We start from the raw sequence: 24,112 nt of genomic DNA, 5'->3' as shown, positions 1-24,112 counted from the left end.
CTGGCGCGAGGGGAGGGTAGCTGGCAGGAAGGTGTTCCTTCCTTGCACCCCCTCGCCTTGGGTAGGCCCGAGTGGGGCACCCAGGTCGGGTCGGCTGGGCCCAGCGGCCTGACCCCGGGAGACCCTGCTTTGAGGCCGGCCCAGGCCGTCCGGCCCTCAGGTTGTGTGACAGTGACGGGCTCACTGGGGTAGAGGGCCGTTTCATGGGAACGGGGCGCTTTTGCCCACTGCTGGGGGGCTGTTGTGCTTTGTGGGGGGTCGGGGTCACCACCCTCCCAGGAGAGGTGGGGGAGGGCCGCCGGCGCAGCTGGCCAGGGAGGGGCGGGGTCACAGAGGCGAAGTGTGTCTCTGTCTGTGTGTTTGAGCGAGGGCGTTGGGGAGGGGGGACGGCGCGCGCGGAGGAGGATCCGTGGCCTGCGCGCAGGCGCGAGCAGCGGGCCCGGCCCGAGCCCAGGAAGGAGGCCGGCGGGGAGCGGGGGCGGTGGGCCTGCGGGAGGGCCGGCAGCCTGACGCGAGGGGGGGCGGGGAGCCGCGTCGGCGTCGCGGGGCGCGGGCGTTTAGAGGCCGACGTATCCGCGCGTGCGCGCGCCGGCGGAGTGCCGCGTTAAGGAGAGTGACGCGTGCGCGTTCACGTGCGGCCGGGAGAGTGGTAAGAAGCGTAGGGAGCCTTGAAGGGGGGTGGGGGGTGGATAGGAGAGCCGGAGGAGGGGTGGGGAGGCGGCGCCTGCGCAGTGCGCCGCGGAGGAGCTGTGTGTATGTGAGAGTCTGACGGGTTCAAAATGGCGGCGGCTGCTTCGGCGGCTCCTCCTGTGTGAGGGAAACAACACCCCTCCCCGGCGGCGGCGGCGGCGGCGGCTGCAGCTAGCAGAGCACCTTCCCAGCGGCTGGGCCTGTCGCCGCTCTGTCTATCCTGGGCAGGGGGCGCTCCGGGAGGAGGGGCAACGCCAGGGGGCCCATCCCCCGGAATCCCTCCTCTGCGACTGGGGAGTAGCCGGGGGCTCGTCCCGCAGCGCGGAGCCCGGGCTGAAGGGAAGACGCGAGGGGAGCCCGGGCCCCTAGCCCGGCACGCCGCGCCGCTCCCGCCCTCTCCGCCCCCCGGGGCCGGGGCCCGCGTTCCGGGGGGTCGGGGCGGCGCGGGGAGTCTCGGGCCGGCCGGTCTCAGCTGATCGGCCGCCGCTCCCTGGCTCCAGAGGCTGCCGGGCAGCTGAGGGCACAGCGAGGAGGACGCTCCCCGCAGCCAGGGCTGGCCCGGGGCTCGGGCTCAGGCTGCTGACCGCTGGCCCGGGGGAGGCGGGGGCGCCCCGGGCTCGGCGCCGAGGGGTCGCGCTCCCCTCTCCTGACGCCTCCGACTCCCGTCTCCAAAGCCAGAAGAGGAGCTTTGATTCAGCAACTGTTTCCTCTCTTTTCCGGGTCGCTCTGACCCTCTCTGGATACTGGGTTGATCCACGGAAAAAACCGAAGACGACGTTTGGGATTTAATTTTTCCTCTCAGTTTTTGGAATCTTTTACTTCTCACTTGGACAAGAACTCACGAGCAAAATCCCCGGTGAGATTCCCCCTCCTACCCGCCCCCCCTTTGGAAGTTTGGTTCTCTGTGTTTTCTAAAGACTTAACGTAAAGTTTCTATTTCTTTTTCCGATGGGGGAACCATTGAAATGCCTTTCCCAGGGGAAGCCCGGCGCGATTTGCCCTTTTTTCTCTCCGGCCCTGGCTGCTCTTAAGCCCGAGCGGTCCTCGCCCAGGGGGTGCAAACGCGGTTTCCCTCCCGAATTGGGGCGAGGGCTTCCTCCAGGAGGGCTGTGCGGGGAACTGTTCTTGCAAACTGTGTCATCAGGTCCTCTGGTCTCGTAGCAGTTTTGAAAGGATGCTATTAATGTGGCCGTAATGTAGTGACAAAAAGGAAAAAAAATCTGCATTTCCTATGGAAGCCATTATTCATGGCAATATTTAGAAAAATGAAAAAACCCTTTTTGGTATCGTGGATCGACCGTCGCGCAAACCTGTCTATTTAAATTTTAGAAAAGATGTATTTTATACCTATAGGTAGAATCGTTTATTTCTACTACTTTATCCAGAAGAATCGGATAAGATTTTTGTTTCTGATTTGCAACTCTTGAATTTGTTTCAGAGTTGTACACATCTTGGGTTGGGGTGGAGGGTTGGTTTGGGAATGAAAAGAGTGGGGGAGTCTAGGAAGGCAGGCCGCGATTATCGCCTACTAAAGGGGTATGGGAAATTGTTTTGGAGTCTTTCTTCAAATCCTAGTTTCTTGTCCTCTTTTTATGTAGTTAGTCTGTCCTTTCCTTTAGTTTCTAATTACCAGTGAGAGAGAACTAATTTGGTTAGGATCTGGGTTAGTTCAGTGCCTGCTTCACCTGGTCAGCTCTCTAGAGATACTGAAGTTCTGCGCCCCCCCCCCCCCCTTTTTCTTTCTCTAATGCTGCCATGAAGTGGAGCTTGCTAATTGTATCCTGTGGGGAGAAACAAGTGGTATGGCGGGTCCACAGGGAACTGAAACCAACATCTCCTTTTGCCTAGGCCTGGGACAGTTGTAACGTGATTAATGTTGATCATGACATGGAACCACTTGCCCAAGAGCAGAGAGGTCCCAAACTGATGAAGAGGAACCAGATTTCTCAGCCAGCCTTAAACTTACACATATCTTAAATAGTTCTTTCCGTGAAAAGAAAGCTTGAGTTTGAGTTCTCATCTCTGCCCGTATCATTATCCTTTAGTGTTGCAATCTGGTTCCTAAGGAGGAAGAGGAAGGCAGCCCTGGAGTGGTTTCTTTACAGTAATTTCAACAGAAGAGTGAGAGATGGAACCCGAAGAAGAAAGGATTCGTTACAGCCAGAGATTGGTTAGTATTTTCTTATTTTTTTTTTCGGTTTTGAAGCAGAATAACTATTTTGTCTCCATTTGTGAACATACTGTGATTAAAACTTTTCAGGTGGCTTTTCTGTGAGCCAGAGGAGGAAGGAAGGTATATTCATGTCTTATTTGGGTTTTAGGCCAAGTTGTTAGAGTTTTAATATTCATCCTCTTTGGAAATGGACTTATATCTAGCCTTTAACTTCTGTAGAAACCATTGCAAGTCAACAGATTTTGTGGATTACAACGTGACAAGGATTCCAAATTTTGCGATGCTTTCATTGTAATAAATCTGATTAAGTTAGATTAGAATGTAAATTTCAGGCAAAACTGTTTGAGGAAGGATAGTTCTATGTTATTATTTTTTGGATTATGGTGTGCCAGGATTTGTGGTTTTGAGCTGGGTAGTACAACTATGGAGTCTTTTTTTAAAAAATCAAATCAATACTTGGATAGGTTTGGAGGGTTGGGGGGTTGATTGAGAAAAGGTAAAATACTGGATGCTGATGAAGCTCTGTATTTTGTATTTTGGGAGGGATGTATGATATCTTGTTAAAAGAAATTTATACTTAGTAATGATTTGGAGGGAATTAGCTCATATGTATATATGAATACTTGTTCCTTTAGGCCCTACTTTCCTCTCATGGTTTCCCTATTGGAGTTTAAGAATTTGATTTTGTTTCCTTAGGCAAAGAGAGCTTTATTAATATTCTCACCATATATTTATTTCAGAAATTTGAATTTGTGTTTGAATAGAGGGGTCTGAGGAAAGCCACAGAATTTGTATATATTATGTGAAAATTGGTGAACTGAAAGACCTGTGTTTCCCCGAAAATAAGACCAGGTCTTATATTAAGTTTTGCTCCAAAAGACGCGTTAGGGCTTATGTTCAAGGGATGTCCTCCTGAAAAATCATGCCAGGGCTTATTTTCCGGTTAGGTCTTACTTTCGGGGAAACATGGTAAAAGATCAGTAAAGGAATTTATGGTGGTTTTATTTGGCTCTGTGTTTTAGACTGAGTTTGGAGGTAAGAAGAGTGATTCTTGAATCTATTTTCTGATGATCTCCAGTCTTTTTGAGAAGACGCTGGTGGTTTTTGTTTTGTTTTGTTTTGTTTTAAATGTGACTGTTAAAAAGGTGTGGAGTATATTGGCAAGTATATCGGCAGGCATATGTTCTGGCAAGCCTTATTTCAGAGATTGGCCTCTTGTCTTCCTATCTGTGTGGTGAGATTATAATTCTTTATGGCTAATTTTTAGGAATAAAGTGTATGAGTAGTGGAATTTTGTACATTTAAGATTTATTTTTGTTTTGCCCTTTCTTGAATTAAACTTTTCTTTGGGAAAAGAAAAGAAAGAGGATGCTTTTCCTGTCAAGCTTGTAGAATTGTGGAGCTGTTACATAAATATCTGAGGCATCTTGGGATCCAGTCTTTCAAAAGAAGAGCCTTTCAGCAAGCAAAAGTTCTCACATTTTTTAACAAGGTAGGGAGGTTGTGGTAGGGGATCCAAGGACTCTGATTTTTGTTTTGGCGAGATTTTTGTTGTTGTTAATTAAAGTGATTGCTACACATTAACCCTTATCTAACCTGTTTTTTTCTCTTGATTCATGTACAGTTGTAGCCATGTTGTGGAAGAAGGTACATCACATATTTTGGGGGATCTTTTTTACTTAAAATTTTGGACAGTAATCTTGAAGTTTAGGATGACTGATGTCTGTTTTCCTTTCTAAGATTACATGACAAAATCATATATGAAGTATAAACCCCTTCCATAACATAACTCTTGATAGGAGAGCATATTGGCGGCTTATTTATGTGGCAGTCAGCCTACCAAACTTTTAATGTCTCTGGTGACTGCTCATGTTACAGAATGCTTTACTGATTAAGTTAGATCTTATTTGACGAATTTAAACACTAGCACAAAGGCATAAAGGCTAATCTCTATAGTAGTTTATACATATTTTAACAGTCTTTAAAGTAGGTCAAAGTATAGAACTTACTTTTGTTTTACAGTTACTGGCCATGGAAGGAACATAAAGTTTGAGAGACAAAATGACAGGTTTACTAATTTGGCTTAGTGATTAAAGTTTATGTTGGTGTCATACAGTATGTATTTGTCCAATTGAATTGAATCACTTAGTCCATTGTTTAGTGTTATTGACTATTACTTCCATGTTGTTTTGGGGGACAAAATCTAAATGGTCATCCCTCTGTGACATACTTTCAAAATAGCCTCTTGGGAGAGAAAACATTGTACCAGTATTAAAAGTCTTGAGTCCAAACTCATTTATTAACGAGAATGACTTTGTATCTATAACCCTTTACCTATCTTAAAAAAAAAAGTTGTATTCTTATTAACAAGAATATTATTCATGATTGAATAGATCCTTTAAATGCTTTTTTAATGACATAGCTATTTCAAGTGTACAGGCTGGATTTGGTAAATTTTGATAATGTTTATACCATCTTTGTGACAAGTCAGTTAAAAAAAGTCAGAAATGGATCATTTAAAAAAATTGGCTTGTATTTTGCCAAACTATTATTTACCTATTACATGTGGAAGAGATTATACCTTTGAAGATGGTGTGTATGTGTAGATTTGGGGCATAAACTCTACTTTCTAGAAAACTTACTTTGCAGTGTAGGAAATGACAAGGGAGGGTAAGCAATGTTTGGCTTTTTTTAAGCAAGACAGAATTTTTTGTGTGGAAAAGATGAGTAGTTTTGGTGTAGAGATTGCTAGTACGAAGCCAGATACATCTTCAAGTCAAATTGTGTACCTGAGGACAGAGATAGAAGCTTCAGTTTTGGTGATGGGGGGATATTTGGTTGTCCTGTGGTAAATATTTTTATATTTTAACAAATTTAGATGTAGGACCTTATTGAAAAACATTGACAGGTACTAAGATGTAACTTTTATTTCTTCATTTGGTTTCAGAAGCCAAAGTATTGAAGTAGTTTTAAATGTTTGTCACTGTCCTTTTACATTTAAGTATTCATTTATAGGGAATGTTCAGCATAATATCTCATTGTTTCTTAATCTAAAATGTTAGTTAAGTCCTTAGCAATTATAATTAATAATCTTTTAGGTTTCTGAAATCACACCAATTCTGAGTAATTCTTATTGCATAGAAAATCAAGGGCAAAATAATATGCGTTTAAAGTAAATACTTACAATTTCTATGCTGTGTAGTATGATCTTTAGTTTTAACCTGGGACGTTTTCATTTTTATTGGAAAAGATGGCCTTCGTTATATTGGATTATAATATCTGCCCCTGCCAAAAATTCACTAGCCCCTGCCAAAGGCAACTGTAGAAACAAGTTGTAGAAACACCTAAATCAATGTAAGAAAGTGAAGACGATATACTTGAGGATAAAAGAAGTTATGTAACCTGCATATTTTTTCCTCTTGAATTCACCTAAGCCTAGTGGTGTTATCTGAAGGGGGAGATGATTTACTTGAGAATTCAGTTTGCTTGTCAATCTTGATGATGAGATTTTCTAAAGGATGTTATTACACCATCAGATGTTCAGTCCTATTAATGTATTTTACATATGACTCTCTGAAATAGCTAAATCATTTATCTGTTGCAAGAAACTGGAGTCATTGAAGTCATGATGATATTCTCATCTTTCTTTGGGTTACCCTTGAAATTGTGTATCCAGATTTCAGCAGCAAGTACCAGATCATCCCTTTTACAAACAGTCCCACCTTGAATGACCCCACTCTAAGGTCCTTTGACCAGGAATGGTCTAGGCAAAATACAATCCTAATTTTAGGCCATTATTTCCCTAGCATGAAAGGGTCATATTAACAACCAGAAAAAATTATAGGTGGTCGAAATTGTTGAATTCGCTTACTTATAATTATTTCATTAGACTTAACCTTTAGTCAGTGTTTGTGGAGGAGTACCTTGCTCTGTGTGTGTCAACCTCCTTCCTGATGATGTAGGAAAAACTTGTTGCCCATTTTTGGGTGATTCAAAATGTGGATAATGAGGGAGCTAATTCTTATGCCTCAGTCTTCCACAATAAGCTGTATTTTGGGGACCGGAGTAAGGACTATATTTAAGCCCTATTACTTGCTCGTTTTATTTTGCTGACACTAATCACTACCTACCATGCTTAAGTTTATTTGTTTGTACATAATCTCTCCATTAGAGTGTAAGCTTCTTGAGAGTTGGGATTTCATTTTTGTTTATGATATAAATATGTATATGTATATGTATATATATATGTATATGTATGTATACATATACATATATATATATAGGATGCTTTGAATGGTGCCTGACACATAGAAAGTGTTCAATAAGTAGCCTCAAGAAAAGAAAAAAAAAACAGAAAGTACTCAGTGTACAACATAGAAAGTTTATATTGTTGGATGCCTCGATAAATACTTTTCTTTGCTACTAGTTTTCGCGAGAGCTAAGAATAGGCCACTAGAATGGAGGCGAGTTTGGTGCATAGGGATGAGCAAAATATCTGGGTATTGGGTCTTGCAGTGTCCATAAAAACCAGAGGGCCTAAGCTATAATAGATAAAAACTTAACGCTTCGCACACATGCCAGATGAGCACGTTTGTAGAATTTGGGTCATTAGAACAAATAAAATATCAAGTTAACTTGAAAAGCTCTGTCTGAATTTAAGTTCTCCTACCACTAATCCAGTCTTAAACCCTCTATGTCATGGTTTTTGCTGACTGTTAGACAACCTTAAAGTTGTGAAGCTGCAAGTGATGGTGTTTGTGTTACTCGCAAGTATTGGTTTTGGCCATGAAGTCGGGATTGATACATTTACTGTCTACCATTCTGAGGGACATCTATTCTTTATTTAAAAAATATTTTTTCCTTGGGAAATAGATATCTTTAATCAGGTTTCGTTAATTTGCTCTGTCTCATTTTTGGGGTAATGTATTGATATTTTTGCATTGTGCTTTCACATCAACAGAGGTTAAAATTCAATAAACATTTATAATGGGCCAAGTACTAGGCTAGGTTCTTTCATGTACATTACCTTATTTAACCCTCAAAAACAACCCTGTAAGGTAGATGGTATAGTTTTAAACCTTAATTCTTTTAAATTATGGAAACGGAGGCTTAGGAAGGGGCCCTGATGTACCCAAGATCACAGAGTTGGTCAGGAGTGGAACTCGACCTTGAACCTCGTGTTTCTTCTTTCACACTGTACCTCACCTCTCTTGTGATACCCATGTTTGTTGTAGGAAGTTGTGGACTGAGTACTTTCTCTTTTTTTGAGGCTACTTTAAAAATTTCTTCCCAAATAGATGCTTGCTTAGCATCCTAAATGAGATAGCAATATATATTTGATAACCAGTATTTAATCATGCTTTTAAAAAATGAGAACATTTTTTTTGGTGGACTTTGAATTTAGTGCACTTCATCTATTAAAACAGCAGTATTTATGTAGTTTGTATATATGTCAGGGCTTTTATTTAGGCATGTCACTCATATCATTGTTTTCTGTTTTAAATTTTAGGTTCTTGGGGGTTTTCTCTATCTGTGAGTACTTGGTAAAAACTTAAACCGTAAAGATAAAAGGCAGCAGATAGTGACCAAACGTGGTTTTGGCAAATACAGTGGTGAAGGCCTCCTTCAGGTAGGTAGAGAGGAGGAGGAGGGAAGAGGGTGGCCTTACTGTGGAGTGGGTAGCCTAAGCCAGTCCTGAAGACGTCCATTAGATTAGTAGGACTAACATAGATTTGTTTTGGGAGGCACTGTTGGTAATGTTTCATTTTAAACAATTCTAAAAGCCAGGTATGGAAAACAGAGAGCCATATTTTGTGGTTTATTTTTAATAGAACAGTAATTTAATCAAAGTGGTGTTTTAGGAGTAATATTTTTGCAGTTTTAGGTCAGAGAGGTGTCTGGAAGAATAGAGAGATTGGTTATCTCTTAAGGTAATAGGTACCTGAACTCTAGGGCAGTGGTTCTTGAAGTGTGGTCTTCTCACCAGCAGCATAAGCATTATCTGTGTTTCTGGGAACATGTTAGTAATGCATTTTGGGTGCTGCCCCAGACTTACTGAATCAGAAACTCTGGGGTTGGGGCCCGGCAGTATGTATTTCAACAAGCCAGGTGATTCTGCTGCATGCAACAGTTTGAGACCACTGCTCTGGGGTATAAATAGAAATGGAAAGGAAGGCACAGAAGCAAGACATGCTGGCAGTGAAGGACTGCCAGAACTTGGTGACTGATGGGTAGCAGCGTGTTGTGATGGAAAAGAGTGCTTGATTAGGGATCAGGAGCCCTGAGTACTAGTGTCAACTCTGTCACCAGCTGTGGTTTTGAACAAGAGAACTGACCTGTCATTGAGGGGGTTGCACTAAGTCATTTCTGAAGATTTTGGAGGTAAAGGCAAATGAAGAATTGAGGTGGGATTAAGTCTGGGTTACCAGGAAGATCAGAGGGAGGGATTTTTGAAAGGGAGAGGAGAGAACACGGGGTGGATGTTTTAGACAGTTGAAACAGGTTTGTTTAAAGCAGAGGTTCTCAACTGGGGGAGATTTTCAAGCAGGGGTAATTGGGCAACATCTGGAGACATTTTTGATTGTCAGGCTAGGGGAGTACTGCTGGTATTTTAGTGAATAGAGGCAAGGGGTGCTGCTAAGACATTCTAAACACACAGATCAGCCTCCCACAACAAAGAATTATCGGGTTCAAAATGTCAGTAGTGTAAGATTGAAAACCCTAACCACTAGATAGGTTCTATCTATGTTTCCATCCTGGTTATCTGCTATTCATCTTAGAATTTTAAGTCTAATACACAGCATCTCAAAAGCACTCGCAGATTGTTTCTCCTAGGGCTTTGCCCAAAGTAAGTAAGCATGAAGCTTTTTTTTTTTTTTTGGAATTTTCACAAAGCTAACTTCATGGTCATGGCAAATCCTCAGTCCATTTGCAGATTTCTTTATTATTCCTCTTATTCTACAAACAACTTATCTGGGGAACCAGAGTAAGTATTCACTGTCTTGCGATCAGTAATGAAGTCATAACAAGAAATTTTGTTTTGATATTCTCTTTGAAGGATAGAAAAATGAGATAAAAGCTGCAGTGTTGATGTCAACAAATATTATGAATTGTCTTATAGCTGGGTACCCCGTGACCATTTCTGAGAGTCAACGTCATGAGTTGGTTGTAGCCCGCAGGGTGAATTCAAGGTAGCCTGAATGTTAATCATTTCTTTATGTTCCTGGGTCATAGGGCAGTAATCTGGTCAGCCCATCTCTTGTTTCTGACAGTGACCTCAAGAGAATGTAGATTTGTAAGTCCAGTGATCATTTTATGGACTTTTATGTTTCCAAAGTACTTCTGTGTTTCTTGTGTCTTTTGATCATCTTAATTTTTTTTTTTTTAGTTTCAGGTGTACAAAACAATGTAATAGTTAGACATTTACACCCCTCACGAAGTGATAACCCCCCCCGCCCCCAATCTACTACCCCTCTAACATTGTATATAGCTGTTACAATTCCATTGACTCTATTCCCTACGCCTTAAATTCCACATCCTGTGACTATATATATATGACTATATATACATATATACATATATACACACATCTTAATCTTTTGATCATCGTGATTCTAGGGGTTGCTGGAACTCGAGGGTGGTGCTACCATGTAGCGCATTTCCAGAAGATGCCATTCACATATCTTAATCTACGTAAAAGATGCCCCTGGAGTTGTGCAGTGTACAAAAATAATGGTGACCCTTTTGGGGTGAATAAGATAAAGGAAAAGACACCATGTGTATTTGAAACGGGGGAAATCCCAAGCTGATGGATAATAGTACACATTGAGTGTATACTATGTGCTTGGTACTGGCACTTTATATTCACTAATTCTCAACACCCTTTTAAGGAAGGTTCTAATTCCTGGTTTGGAAACTGAGACATAGTGCAGTTAAGTAACTTGTCTGAGGTTATCCAGTTCAGCTCGTAGGGAAAGAGCCAGGATTCAAAGTGGGCAGCCTGGCTCTCAAGCCTACTAAGCTATACTGCCTCTTCTTTGACTTTGCTGGAGCACAGTTTGGAGTTCGGGGTGTTCCCCAGGTCATCTTTTCTCATTCAGGAGATTCGTTCACTTAAATGTGTGTTGAATGCTTGTGTTGTGCCAGGCAGTTTACTTGGGCCTTGCTTTTTTAAAACTTCCAAATACTGTACTGTGGTTTCAGATGTGCTAAATACTTCGAAGAAGTTACTTCGAAGAAGTTAAGAGGGTGATGAAATGGTTGTATGGTGGGAATCACTTCTTGAGATTGCATGATCAGTAAAGACTTCCTTTGAAGATGGCATTTTATAACTGAGACCTGAGTAATGAGGCAATTTTGTGAAGTTCAAGGACTTAGGGGACCAAATCTGGGTCCGGAGAGCTCTGGGTAGAGGGACCAGTTAATGCAAAGCCCTGTGGCAGGAATGGGAAAATACTGTGGGCACTTCACCATGTGTCAGACACCCGTAAGGCTCTTGGGGATACAGTGATGAGCAAGACAGGCATGGTCCCTTGGTCTTGAAGCTTACAGTACGGTGGGGAAGTCAGACATTAAATACTGACACTAGTAATGTTAGTTATAGTTACGCAAAGGACTACAAAAGTAAATAGAGGTTGCAATGACAGTGTATAATAGGGTCACCTAATCTACACTTCAGGAGGGGAGGAAGCATCAGGGAACACTTTTCCTGAGAAAGCCTTTAAAGCTGGGACCTGAAGAGTGAGGAAGAGGTAACCAGCTAAAAAAGAGGAGTGACTAACATGTGCCAAAACCCTGAGGTTGGGACGAATCTGACGTGCTGGAAGAACCTGCCAACCATACAAAACTAAAAGTCCAGGTCACTGGAGAGAAGTGAGGAGAGGAGAGAATTAAAGTCTTGACAAGATGGGTAGGGGTCGGGTCAAGTAGGGTTTTATCCTGAAGGCAGTGGGAAGGCAGAAGAAGTTCAGCAGAGGAGTAATATGCTTGGACTAATCTCAGTGGCTACAGTTACAGAGAAAGGATCAGGGAGAGAGGCAGGATGGCTTTGGTGAGACCAGTTAGGGGGCTACTGCAGAGTTTCAGGTAAGCTATGAGGGTGGTATGATTGAATGCTGACAGTAGAGTTAGACAGGTTTTGTGAGAAATATGTAGGAGACAGAATCATAGGACTTTGGTTCATTGAATGTGTGGAGGGTGAGGTTAAGACATATAAGCACGACTCCCGAGTTTTTCTCGTGTGGGTGGCTTGGGGTGTCCTTTTATTGAGATCGTGCTCGCTGAAGGAGGAGCAGGTTTGGAGGTGGAGGGAAATAGCGTAAGATCGGTTTTGAGAAAGTTGGGGCAGGTTGGATGTGAGCGGCCTGTAGAACTGCTGGGTGGATAACTGATTCTGTGCTTCAGCAAGGGCTCGTGGGCATGGAGATGGGTCTCAGTGGCAGACACGTGGTAGCGGAAGTGCCTTACAAGGGGAAAGGGAAGGAGCAGCCCGAGAGGTCTGAGGAAAATCAAGAGAGCAGTTGTGTCTTAGAAGCCAGGGGACTGTGGTACTCACTGTTTATCAGGCACTGTTCTAAGCATTCGTGTATTTTTACTCATTTAATGCTCATAACTCGATGAAGTGGGTACTTTTAATATTTCTAGGTTATAGATCAGGAAAATGACACAAGAAGGGACTGTACGAGTATGTATAATTTGCCCAAGACCAGCGGCTAGTAGCTGGAGAAGTTGGTATTTGAACCTAGGTTTGTGTGGCTCCGGTTTGTGTTCTTAAACATCGCTTTAAACTCATGATAGTGTTTCATAGAGGAGGGAGTGCTCAACAGAGGCTGAATGTACAGGAGACTGAGAGTCCACTGCATTTGGCAACTAGAGGATGGTGGTGACTTTCAACAGGAGTTTCCGTGGCATTTGGGGCAGAAGACAGTCTTCAAAATAAACGTGAAATTAGAAAGAGACAGTGAATGGAGAAGTTTGGTGAAGTTTGACTGTGAAGAGAGAAGGGATGCGAGTCGTAATTAAAGTGCAGGATCCAGAGAAGGTCCTCTTGGGTTTTTGTTGATGTTTTGTTTTAAGATGGAAGAGACTACTACATTTTTTTGTTAATGGCGTTATTATTACTCCTTCCTCTGTTATCCTCCGTACTGAATCAGTTGCTCACACCTGCTGGATTTTGATACTCATCTGTCTTATGTTCCCACTACTGCTCTTAGTTCTGACTCTTAGTCTAGACTGTTATAGTAGCCTCCTTAGATTCCCCCCGCCCCCCGTCATCTTTTCCATTATTTCTCATTTTTTTTGCTGCCAACATTCTGATCATGTTCCCATCCTCTGTGATAGTCCCACTCTATTTAAAGTCACTGGTATGGGATGGGCACTGGACTTTAGTTCATGAGACCTGGCTTTGAATTTCAGTTTATAATCTGTAATCTTGGGCAAGTTACTTAACCTTGATGAACTTTAAATTTTTCATGTGTGGAGTAGTGAAAATATAACTTACCTTTTGGAAATCGTTTGTAAGTGCTTGGTTATGTGTAAGGTTGTACCATTGTAGGCACACAATCCTTAGTTTTGTGTTCAGGTCCCACTTGAGTGTTACAGTTTTATTATCTACTCTTAACCTGTATGTGTTCCAGCCAAACCAAGCTACTTGCTTGTTTTTTTCCACACACTTGTGATAGCCCGTCTCCTGTCCCTACCCTGCTGCTCATCCTCTGAAGCCCCTTTACAACATTGTTTTCCCAATCTCGCGTACGGAAGGAAACCTTTCCTGAATCCTGATAATTTTTTTCTCCCTACCTATAACTGGATGCAAGATTGAAAGTTTAACTGTCTAGATTATATGCTCCTGGAGGGCAAGTTACGACTTCCCTGGCACACACATAGCCAGTACCATGTACGTCACTGAGACTCTAACATTACTGCTTGGTTAACTTTGTCAGGAAGACAAAGCAGAATGTAATAAAATTTCTTCATTCTGTGGTGAAGTGCTGACAGTTACTAGGAGGGTGGTGGTCAGAACGCAGTCAGAGAAGGGAAGCCAAGGAACAAGAATTGGCCGTGTCTGATCGCCACTCTTATTTTGGTCATAAGAGAAAGGAGAAAGAGACTGCTCGTGTGCCTGGGGACCGTCCACTTACCCTTGCTGTTACCCTGTGCTCACCAGGCTGCTTGGATTCGCTGGTTCCCCTGTTCCTTGATCCTGGGAAGTGGGTTCCTTGAATAATGGACATAAGTGTTCAGAGTCAGTGCTAGACATCTGGGATGTTAACTGATAGTCCTTCTGCCTCGTACACTTGAGTACTAGCCTACCACGATTTCGCCTTGAAAGGAGACGAAAATATCTACTTAGCAGTCATAGCACCTACAAACGCTCTTCTTATGTGCAGAGGTTTGAAAACGTGTGTGGAAGGCTGAGGTATCCTCTTCATACCTTAGCTCAGACCTTTTCTCAGAGGAGCATTTTTTTGACTAGGTCAGATCTTCCTGTTTGTTGTAAGTTCTCATAGTATAGAATACCTCTGATGCATAGCACTTATCAAAATTGCCGCTTTCTATTTACTTGGATTATTATTTAATTGTGTTTCTCTTTTACAGTGTACGCATCACCAAAGGCTGCTACAGTGCCTTTTCTCACCATTTTATCCCCATGCCTGGTACAGTGCCTGGTCCACAGTAGGTGCTGGGCGGATTTTTTTTCTGTGAATGTGCATATCTAAAATGCTCTCCATCCCACTCCATTCTATCTTCTTGGTAAGCTCCTAGTAATTCTCCTCAAAGGTCCCCAGATGTTGTTCTCTTGAGTTCTCCTCAGTTACGTTCCCAAGGCACTTGACATGCATTTCTTCTGTGGAACCAGTCACTTCCTGTTGTAATTATTTGATCATGAGTCTCTTTTAACGCAGTTGGAGTGGACTTCTTTAAGGCAAGGACCATGCCTTACTCAGGTGCTCGAGAAATGTCTGTTGAATCTAACAAAATATGTTGTGCACTTTCTAAAACTGCGTAAAATATATGTAACATAATAACTGAACCCTAACAATGAACCCTAACAATGGAAAGAACCTTAGACTGGTAATCAGGAAGCCTGTTAGTTATTTATTAAGCTCTATTTTATTCACCTGCAAATTCCTTCTTAGTGCTAATAGTTCAAACCAGTTGTTTTCAAAGTGTGACCCTGAGTACCTCATCTGGGAAGTTGTTAGAAGTGCAGATTCTCAGGTCCTGCCCTAAATTTACGGAATCAGAAAACCTGGGAGTGAGACCCAGCAATGTAGTTCAGTAAGCCCACCACGTGATTCCAATAGATGATAAATCTGAGAACCACTGGAGTTATTTCAGTAGTTTGTTTTTCTGTGTGTTCAAAAAAAAATTACAGTTAGCTGTTTTAATTTAAACATTATAGCTTAAGGTTATTTTAAAAAATTTTCTTCATATGTGTTTCCTACTCTTTGAATTTGCAGACATTTTTCTAAACTACTGATGATAGCTGTGTAGGCAAAGGTATCTGAGTCAGAGGCAGTATTCAGTACTGGAAGACTGCTTACTGCTGCTTGTACAAAGCAAAGTTGTGTGTGTGTGTATCTGTGTGTGCATCTAGCACACATACATGTTTTTTTATCAGTGGAAACTTTTCCATGATGAGTAGTTAAGGGAAGGGAAAAATTAAAAGCAAGCCTTTATTAGGCAGATTTGAATGACTTGGTGTGGCAGAATAAGTATAAAAAGTAGAGGCTGCTTTTTCGCAGTAGCGGATACTTACTTGCTATTCCAAAGAGCTTTCATAGCAAGATATTTGCTTCTGTGTCACCTGCCACAGGTCACCTGTCGAAGTGCTGCTAATTGGTGTTCATTTACTTCCTGTAGGGGGAGTTGCACGCTTTCCTGATGGGAACCGTAGCATATCTCAGATGCATATTTTGTGCTAAGTGCTTTGTATGTGGCCCACTTCCGTCGTCATTTTGCCTTAATACTTTTGAGTTTAACTTTACTGTCTGTTAAATAAAGGGAACTTTTTGGAAATAGAATTCCTAAAACCGGACTTTTAAGATACAGCGATGCTACCTGGTTGAACACTTCCAGGGTTTAGTAAATAGTATCATGTTTGCCCCGTTTCTTCTTATGCCTTTAGTTATAACCCATGTCGGACTTTCTAAATTGAAGAAGGCTATTTTCTTAAGTCTTTCCAGGCATGGAAGTTGCTTCTTTTTTTTTGTTTTTCTTTAATTATTATGATTACCTCTCTACAAATCTTTTATACCTATTAAGTATTTCTTAGTGTGGTTACCAAAACTATGAGAATTGCCCTGGGTTCAGAAGTTTTGTTCTTTTTGGTCTTTTGCTCATTTATTTATTCAGCAAACGTTGTCGGGTGTATCATTGGTGTTTAATGAATATACTGGGTACATAGAAAGGAATATCTTGTACTCTGTCCTCATAGTCTGATAAGAGCCATATAAACATATAATTAATTCTGTACTGTGATAAATGAAATTTAGGACGTCCAAAGTACAGAGGCAAGAGGAAGGAGGTAGTGAATAAGGAGGAAAGAAAGTCTTCAAAGAGGAGGTATCTACTAAGTTGGATGTTGGAACGTCAAATGTTGTCCAAGCAGACCGGAGGGTGAGGAAGGAAATTCCAAGCAGAGGAATCAGCATGTCCAGAGGCAAAGAAGTACGAAACTACTACAAGCTCAAGACAGCATTGCCAGTAGCGCAGTGTTACTGGAACATGAGATTGGGAGGGGATCTGAGATACAAAGTATCTGAGTCACGTTAAATTGTTTGTACCTGATGCAATCGGTAATGGGGAGACATGAGAGGAACTATAAACATGGGAGAGACTTCATCATTTTTCTGTTTTAGAAAGATGTTGTTGTGGAGGATAGACTAGTGACGGAAGAATTGTTGAGGGGAGGAAATGAGATAGGAATTTTTTATAATAGTTTAGAAAGAAATGGTCACTAAAGCCTTGGTACCAAGAATGGAGATGGAGGAGAGACTGAGTCGAAGTATTTTCGAACAGAGTTGATGGGACTTGGCAATCCTATTAGATGTTCTTGGGGAGGAGGGTGCCTCCTCGGTTCTTGGGTTGATTCCTGGTTGATGGGTGATATCACTAATTGACAGAATGTCAATTATATACAAAGGTAAGGATGTAAATTTTATTTATTTACATTCATCTCTATGTCTATACCATATTTCCTGGAAAATAAGACCTAGCCGGACCATCAGCTCTAATGCGTCATTTGGAGCAAAAATTAATATAAGACCCGGTCTTATTTTAATATAATATTATATAACATAACATAACATAATATGTATAACATAAGACCGGGTCTTATATTAAAATAACTTACTAATTTATATTAATTTTGCTCCAAAAGACGCATTAGACCTTATGGTCCGTCTAGGTCTTATTTTCGGGGAAACACGATAGTAGCATATTTAATTCACCAGTTATTTATTGAGTCTACTTGATGAAGAACCCTACCAGCGGTGCTGGGCTAATGCCCTGAGGTATCAACATAGATTTGGGTGACTTTTTTTAAATTAGGTAAAACTAGCTCAGTAGCCATATATTTTGATTACTACATGGGTTACTTAGTTTTCCTCTAGGCCTTTTACCTTATGCTTGCCCAAGTCAAAGGCTAATAAAATAATACTCATTCACTTAGTTTTTTAAGTTCTTTCTCAGTTTATTCCCCTCTGTTTGGAATGATACTCCATGTTGTCTTCTGTATCATTTATGAAAATATTAGGAACTGACCCAAACATTATGTTGTGGGGGACACACACATGTGGAGACATCCATTTATGTGTCTGTCCCTTATTTCTTTATTTTTTTACCATTTCTTCATATGTGATACAAAATTCTTCCAGATTCTATATTTTAAAAATAAGATAGAGAAGCCTTATTAAAAGTTTTTATTATTCTAAATAAATTCTATTTCTTGAGTTTCTCCCTTTATGGAATCCATGTGGCCATTGTAACAGCACATTCGGGAAATCCCCTGCTGATACTTTTGTCATCCTTAGTCACGTTGGACCTCTGAGGGACTCTCAGTTACCAACCATGAGCCAAGGAACTCCACTGGGTAAAAGTAGAAGAGGAATTTCTAGCACCATGGTCAAGTGTCAAATAGGTGATGGTGGTGGTTTTAGATCTGGAGAGGCATCACATTTCAGCCTTTCCTGTGTAAGAACAACCTTCTCTCTCATTTTTCATAAATTGAGTTTCCTCATCATCTGACTACATAGCCTCAATTTGATGAGAGACTTCATTTTAAGACCCATCTGAAAACAAACTGTTGGCTCAAATTTCTCAATCTTGTTCTAGTATAATAATCATTTGAATGACTTATGTATGCGTACCCATGTTAATCACATTCATTGGCTTCTGCTAAAGCTCTGATGAGAATAGAATGGCAAGCTGACACATGTCCATTTGAATCAAAATCTGTCTGTTCACTTCACAAGCATCTGATAGGTTCATTGCCACAGAACTTTAAAGTAGGTACCCTAGCATAGGTGTGAAATAGTCTCTATTCAGTTTCTGAAAAGAAGTTCCTTTGGGTATAATGCTTTTTTATATGCTGTTAAATTCTAAAAATAGTTTATTGGCTACTTTTACTATGGGAGTAATTTTATATTAAAAAGACTCCTATTGAAATTGTAATGAAATACAGAGATAGTACAAAGGACTTGAGAAAATTCAAATAGGATTTTCCAATGGGTAAAATCTTGTTACCTTTTTCTATACTGGTCAGTCTTCTAGAATCCAATACTGATGACTCTTGAACAGTTTATTAGTGTTTTTGCTTTCTTCCCTCAACTTCGAAAGAATTGACACTTTGGATGAGTGAATGAGGAGGAAGCTTAATGGATGTTTCCCTCCTCTAGTGATAAAAGTTACATACGCTGGTTGTGAAAAATATAAGAAAGTCGTTCAACCCCAAACTTAATCATCACTACCGTTTTAGCATATCTCCTTTCAGTTTTTTCCCCAGGCATGAAAATGTTTTTATGTAGTTGAGATTGTGCTTGATTTAATTTAGTGTCTTGCTTTCTAAATTTATCGTAATCATTTTTCATGCCACTAAAAACTCTAGTAAAAGTTATGCTGTGATTTCCTATAGTTTATTTGCCCACGTCTCTGTTATCAAACATTAGGTTGTATCAATTTTGGGGGCCATTAAAAATAAAAATGCAGTGAGCTTAATTATGTGTTTGTTTCCTATGTTTCTGAGTATATTCTTATCATTCCTAGAAGTGCAGTAATTAAGGTTGTGAACATTAAAAAACTTACTGTGGAAAAATTTAAACACGTACAAAGTAAACAGTAGTGTAATGAATGCCCATACACTCGTCACCAGCTGCCGCAGTCACAGCACACGGATCTCTTCTTTCATTTGTAGCCTACACTCCCTCTCAATTATTTTGAGTTAAATCTCAGGTAGTTTTATTTATTTATTTCATCTGTGTATACTTCATTATATATACCGGGGGGTGTCAAAAAAATGTATGCAAGTGGATACTTTGGTCAGCGTTGCTCAAGCATCTGATCAGACGTGTCCGGACGCTGATGGGAACCACTCTGAGCACCTCTTGTAATCCCAAACGTGACTTGTATTCATCTTTTGTTATCAATGTATATTGAGTATTACAATTTTGATACAGTTTTCGTTTCTTAAAATGGGTATACATTTTTTGGCACCCTCTGTATATGTATCTTAAGTTTTTAGTAAAACTTAAGTATTTGTGAAGTATGATGCACGTACAGAAAAGAACATAAAACATAAATTTATAGTTCAGCGAATGACCACAAAGTGAATCCCGTTGTAACTGCCACTCACTCAGGATTTGGAATTGCTGCCACCTCAAATGCTTCCTCATGCTCCTCCCAGTGACCAGTTCGTGTTTCTTCCCCAGTGGAGATTTCTAGCAATACAGTTTAGTTTTACTTGATTTTGAACTTTCAAAAAATGGAGTAATACAATGTGTGTTCTTTTGTGTTTGGCTATTTTACTCAACATTGTGCGATTCATCCATGTTGTCCTGTACTATAAAGACTTTTTAAAAGCATAACCACATTACTAGTATCACAGTAAAACAATGAACAACTTCTTAATATCTTTATTGTTCAAATTTCCCTAATCGTCTGATTTTCTTTTTTAGTGATTGATTGGTTCGAATCATAAGTCAGACAAGGTCCATCCACATGTTGTGTATGGTTGATATTTGAAGTCTCTCTTAACCTAAAGTCACTTCTGCCCTTTTTTCTTTTCCTTTTCTTGTGGAAAAATCTGGTTGCTTGTCCTGTAGAATTTCCTACTTTATGGATTTTGCTGATTGCATACCCATGGTGTCATTTTTTAAAAAATTGCGTTGTATGTAACATAAAATGTACAGGTCTTGCGTTTGGGGAGTTTTGACATTATAAATCACTATTCAAAACAAGATGTGGAGAACATTTCCATCTCCATGAAAAGCTCCCTTGTGCCCCTTTGCAGTTAGTTTCCTTCCATCTTTATATCTGACTTCTGTCACCATAGATAAGTTTGCCTGTTTGTGGTTGTGTGTGTGTATATATGTGTATGTATACATACACATATATACGAGTACACACACATGCACAAACAGACACACACAAGGTGTGACAGTTAAGTTTGCGAACTCATTCTACAAAAAGTGGTACTACATACCTCATCGCTGAATATCACTATGGTCACCTTCAAAGTACTCCCTTTGGGAAGCTATGCACCGATTCCAGCTCCTAGTCCCCCCTTCAAAGCAGTTTTGGAACTCTTCTTCTGGAATGGCCATCAGAGCTGTCATCGGATTACCCTTGATGTCCTGAATGTCAGTAAAATGTCTTCCTTTCAATATTTCCTCTATCTTTGGGTAAAGAAAGAAGTCCTGTGGGGCCAGATCAGGTGAGTAGGGAGGGTGTTCTAATACAGTTACTGGCTAAAAACTCCGTCACAGACAGTGCCCTGTGAGCTGGTGAATTGTCGTGATGCAAGAGCCATGAATTGTTGGTGAAAAGTTCAGGTCATCTAACTTTTTCAGGCAGCCTTTTCAGCACTTCCAAATAGTAACATCATTGCAAACAAGTTCTCAAACTTAATGCTCAGACCTCGTGTATGTATGTGTACACACACACACACACACACACACACACACGCACGAGTATATATAAAATCATAGCATGTGCTCTTCTGTGTGGGGTTTTCATTTAATTTGTTTTGAGATTTGTTCATATGTTTCCATAGTTCCTTTTTATTGTTGAATACATTAGATTGTGTATATACACCTCAGTTCTTTTTCTGTTCTTTTTTTAATTGGAGAAGGAGAACAGTGTGTATTTCCAGGACTTTATTGGGGAACAGTGTGTTTTTCCCAGGACTCATCAGCTCCATGTCAAGTTGCCCTTCAGTCTTAGTTGTGGAGGGTGCAGCTCAGCTCCAAGTACAGTCGTCGTTTTCAATCTAGCTGCAGTGGTAGTTGCAAGGGGGCACAGCCCACCATCCCATGTAGGAGTCGAACCAGCAACCTTTTTGTTAAGAGCTCACGCTCTAACCATCTGAGCCATCCAGCCACCCCTCCTGAAGCTCAGCAGCAGCTCATTTGTTGTCTTCAATCTAGTTGTGGAGGGCGCAGCTCACTGGCCCATGGGGGAATCGAACCAACAACCCTGTTGTTCAGAGCTCGCGCTCTAACCGAGCCATCCGGCCATCTCTCAGTTCTCCTTTTGATGGACATTTAGGTTGTTTTCAGTTTTTGGTTATTATGAATAAGGCTGTGATAAATATTCTTGTACAAGTCTGGTGTGGACATGTTTTCATTTCTCTTGAGAAAATACAAAATAGTAATTGCTGGGTCATATGGTAAATGTATGTGTAACTTTATAAGAAACTGCCAAACCACTTCATGTGCTATTCCATTTTGTATTCTCACCAGCGATGTCTGAGAGCTGCACTTACTCCATGTCTCTGCCAACATTTGGTTTTTGAGATGAGCCATTCTTGTGAGTGTGCAGTAGCAGCTCATGATTTTAATTTGTTTCTCAGATTACTGATGTTGAGCACCTTTCATGTGCTTATTGGCCATTCGTATGCCGCCTTTGATGAAGTGTCTGTTCAAGTCTTTTGCCCCCTTTTTATTGTTTTTTTTTATCTTTTAAGTGTTGGTTTGTAGTTCTTTATATATTTGGATACAAGTTCTTTGTTAGTCATCTGTGCTGCAAATACTTTTCCTCCGTCCGCGACTTGTCATTTTATTTTCTTAATGTGGTATATTTTGGAGAGCACAGTTTTTAAAATTAGTTTTTTCTTTTATGGTTCGTTACATGCTTTTAAAAATTTGATCCTTGAGATAATCTTTTGAGGGGGATGAATATGGTAGTGTCCCCATTTTGTTCATTAAGAAATAGAGGCCCAGAGAGGTAAAATGACTTGTCTGAAAGTTATAATACCTAATATTAGTGGTAGAGCAAAGCCTGGAAACCAGGTCTTTTAACTTCAGGTTGAATTTCTTTCCATTACAACCTATTCTTCCTTTCTCTTTTCCCATTACTTGAAAATGATACTGTTGTACTCAGCTACTCTCTTAAAGCTCTATGCTTTCTTTTACTTTTGGGCCTTTGTATGTGCAGTTCTTTCTGAGTTGAACACTTTGCCTTCTTTAATTTCAGCTTAGACGTTATGTCCTTTGGGAAATTTTTGACATCTCCCTCCTTTTCTGCTAGATACGGTGCCTCTTCTCCCCATTTCTTTAACACCAAATTTTTGTCCTGCTCTCATAGCGAATAGCACCCTGATTATCTTTCCACTTATTATATCTCTAGATTCTGAGGGCAGGAACCATGGCAGTTTTATTTACCAGAATAGTAACAGTGTCTGGCACATGGTAGATGTTAAAAAATATAATGAATTCAATTGAATAGAATTCTCTCCCTGTCTACTTGTGACAGATTCTTTTTTGTGCTGTGTACTTAAGCCCTGGGGTGTATTTAATTTAGCATTTTTGTGTAGCTTCATGATGTTTCAGTTGCGATTTTGAATTCTTGAAAGGATTGTAACGTATTTGAAAGTGAGGGTTATAAAATTTTATTTTATATGCCCTATATACTTAGGACGTATTAAAAATTATTGCATTTAATATTTGACTAGCTCTAAGAAATTTTCTTTATCCATTTACTTTATTCTTACCCATTTACTTTTACTATTGACAGTGTCTTAAACGTCAAAGCTGAACTATGTAATTGCCTGAAAGATATTATATCTGAAAAACAAATTTATAAATTTCATAGCTGCTCTCTTTGACTTTGAACAGCAGGCATTGAGTCCATTTTTCAATCCTAAAGAGTAGACAGGTTATTAGAAAGTAACTTACAGAATTTATTGAAATTGACAACTGTTGTGTGGTGAGGTTAAAAAAAAAATTCTTATTCTTAAGAAATACATGGTTAAGTATTTAGGAGTAAAGGGCCATCATACATGCAACTTACTCTGAGATGGTTTGAGAGTAAGTGAGGAAAAAAATAAACGCGCGCGCACGCGCACACACACACACACACAGGTATATATTCTCATACATACAGTCCTCAGTTTGCATGGTAGGGTGGGACTGTAAAAAATGACTGCAGGGGCGGCCGGTTAGTTCAGGTGGTTGGAGTGCAGTGCTCTTACCAAGGTTGCTGGTTTGATACCCGCATGGGCCGTTGGAGCTCTGCCCTCCACAACTAGATTGAAACCACTACTTGATTTGGAGCTGATGGGTCCTGGAAAAACACTTAAAAAAAAAAAAAAAATGACTGCGAACTGAAACCATGCATGATGATCAATGGGAAAAATTACGTGACCTTTAAATTTTTTGTCAAAATATTAAAATCTATTTCATTGTTGGTTATAAATTTATGAGGAAATGGAAAAATAATAAAGCTAATATTTATTTGATATATTGTAATTTAAAGCATTAGAAACTTAGGATATTAAAGTGTTTTATTTCTTTGGCAAAAACTCATCGAGAATATTTTCAAAAGTTCTGGCCTGCTTCTTGTATAACTTAAAATACAGAGCAAACGTCTTTTGAATGCGTTGGCTTCTAGCATTTTGTCCTTTGCACTTTCAATGTCATGAAATATCTTTGAGAGTTATTTTAAATTTTTTGCTGGTGTCACTTCCTCTGGGACATCTTTATCCTTTTCATCATAATCACTTCCTTACTGATATTGATAAGCTTGTCTGCA

The 24,112-nt window shown here is 40.4% G+C and overlaps 1 protein-coding gene across 3 annotated transcripts in view; it reads left to right on the top strand.

The window, feature by feature from the left end:
* Positions 1-552: 552 nt before the first annotated feature.
* The window catches only part of KDM2A (lysine demethylase 2A), a 94,668-nt gene continuing 71,108 nt past the window's right edge, over positions 553-24,112 (top strand). Inside the window, exons 1-3 of one of the 3 annotated variants that reach the window (XM_033121816.1) lie at positions 553-649; positions 1,365-1,546; positions 2,736-2,860. In XM_033121816.1, the coding sequence (XP_032977707.1) occupies positions 2,819-2,860 (42 nt within the window). In that variant the 5' untranslated portion in view covers positions 553-649; positions 1,365-1,546; positions 2,736-2,818. Of the gene's footprint in view, positions 650-1,245; positions 1,547-2,735; positions 2,861-8,372; positions 8,493-24,112 lie in introns of those variants that run through there. The other 2 variants (XM_033121815.1, XM_033121817.1) reach the window with 2 other exon arrangements.

This window comes from Rhinolophus ferrumequinum, chromosome 11 (assembly GCF_004115265.2).
Source record: "Rhinolophus ferrumequinum isolate MPI-CBG mRhiFer1 chromosome 11, mRhiFer1_v1.p, whole genome shotgun sequence".
Classification (NCBI taxonomy): domain Eukaryota; kingdom Metazoa; phylum Chordata; class Mammalia; order Chiroptera; family Rhinolophidae; genus Rhinolophus; species Rhinolophus ferrumequinum.
The sequence above is the reverse complement of the archived record's forward strand: the minus strand, read 5'-3'. Positions and strand labels throughout refer to the sequence as shown.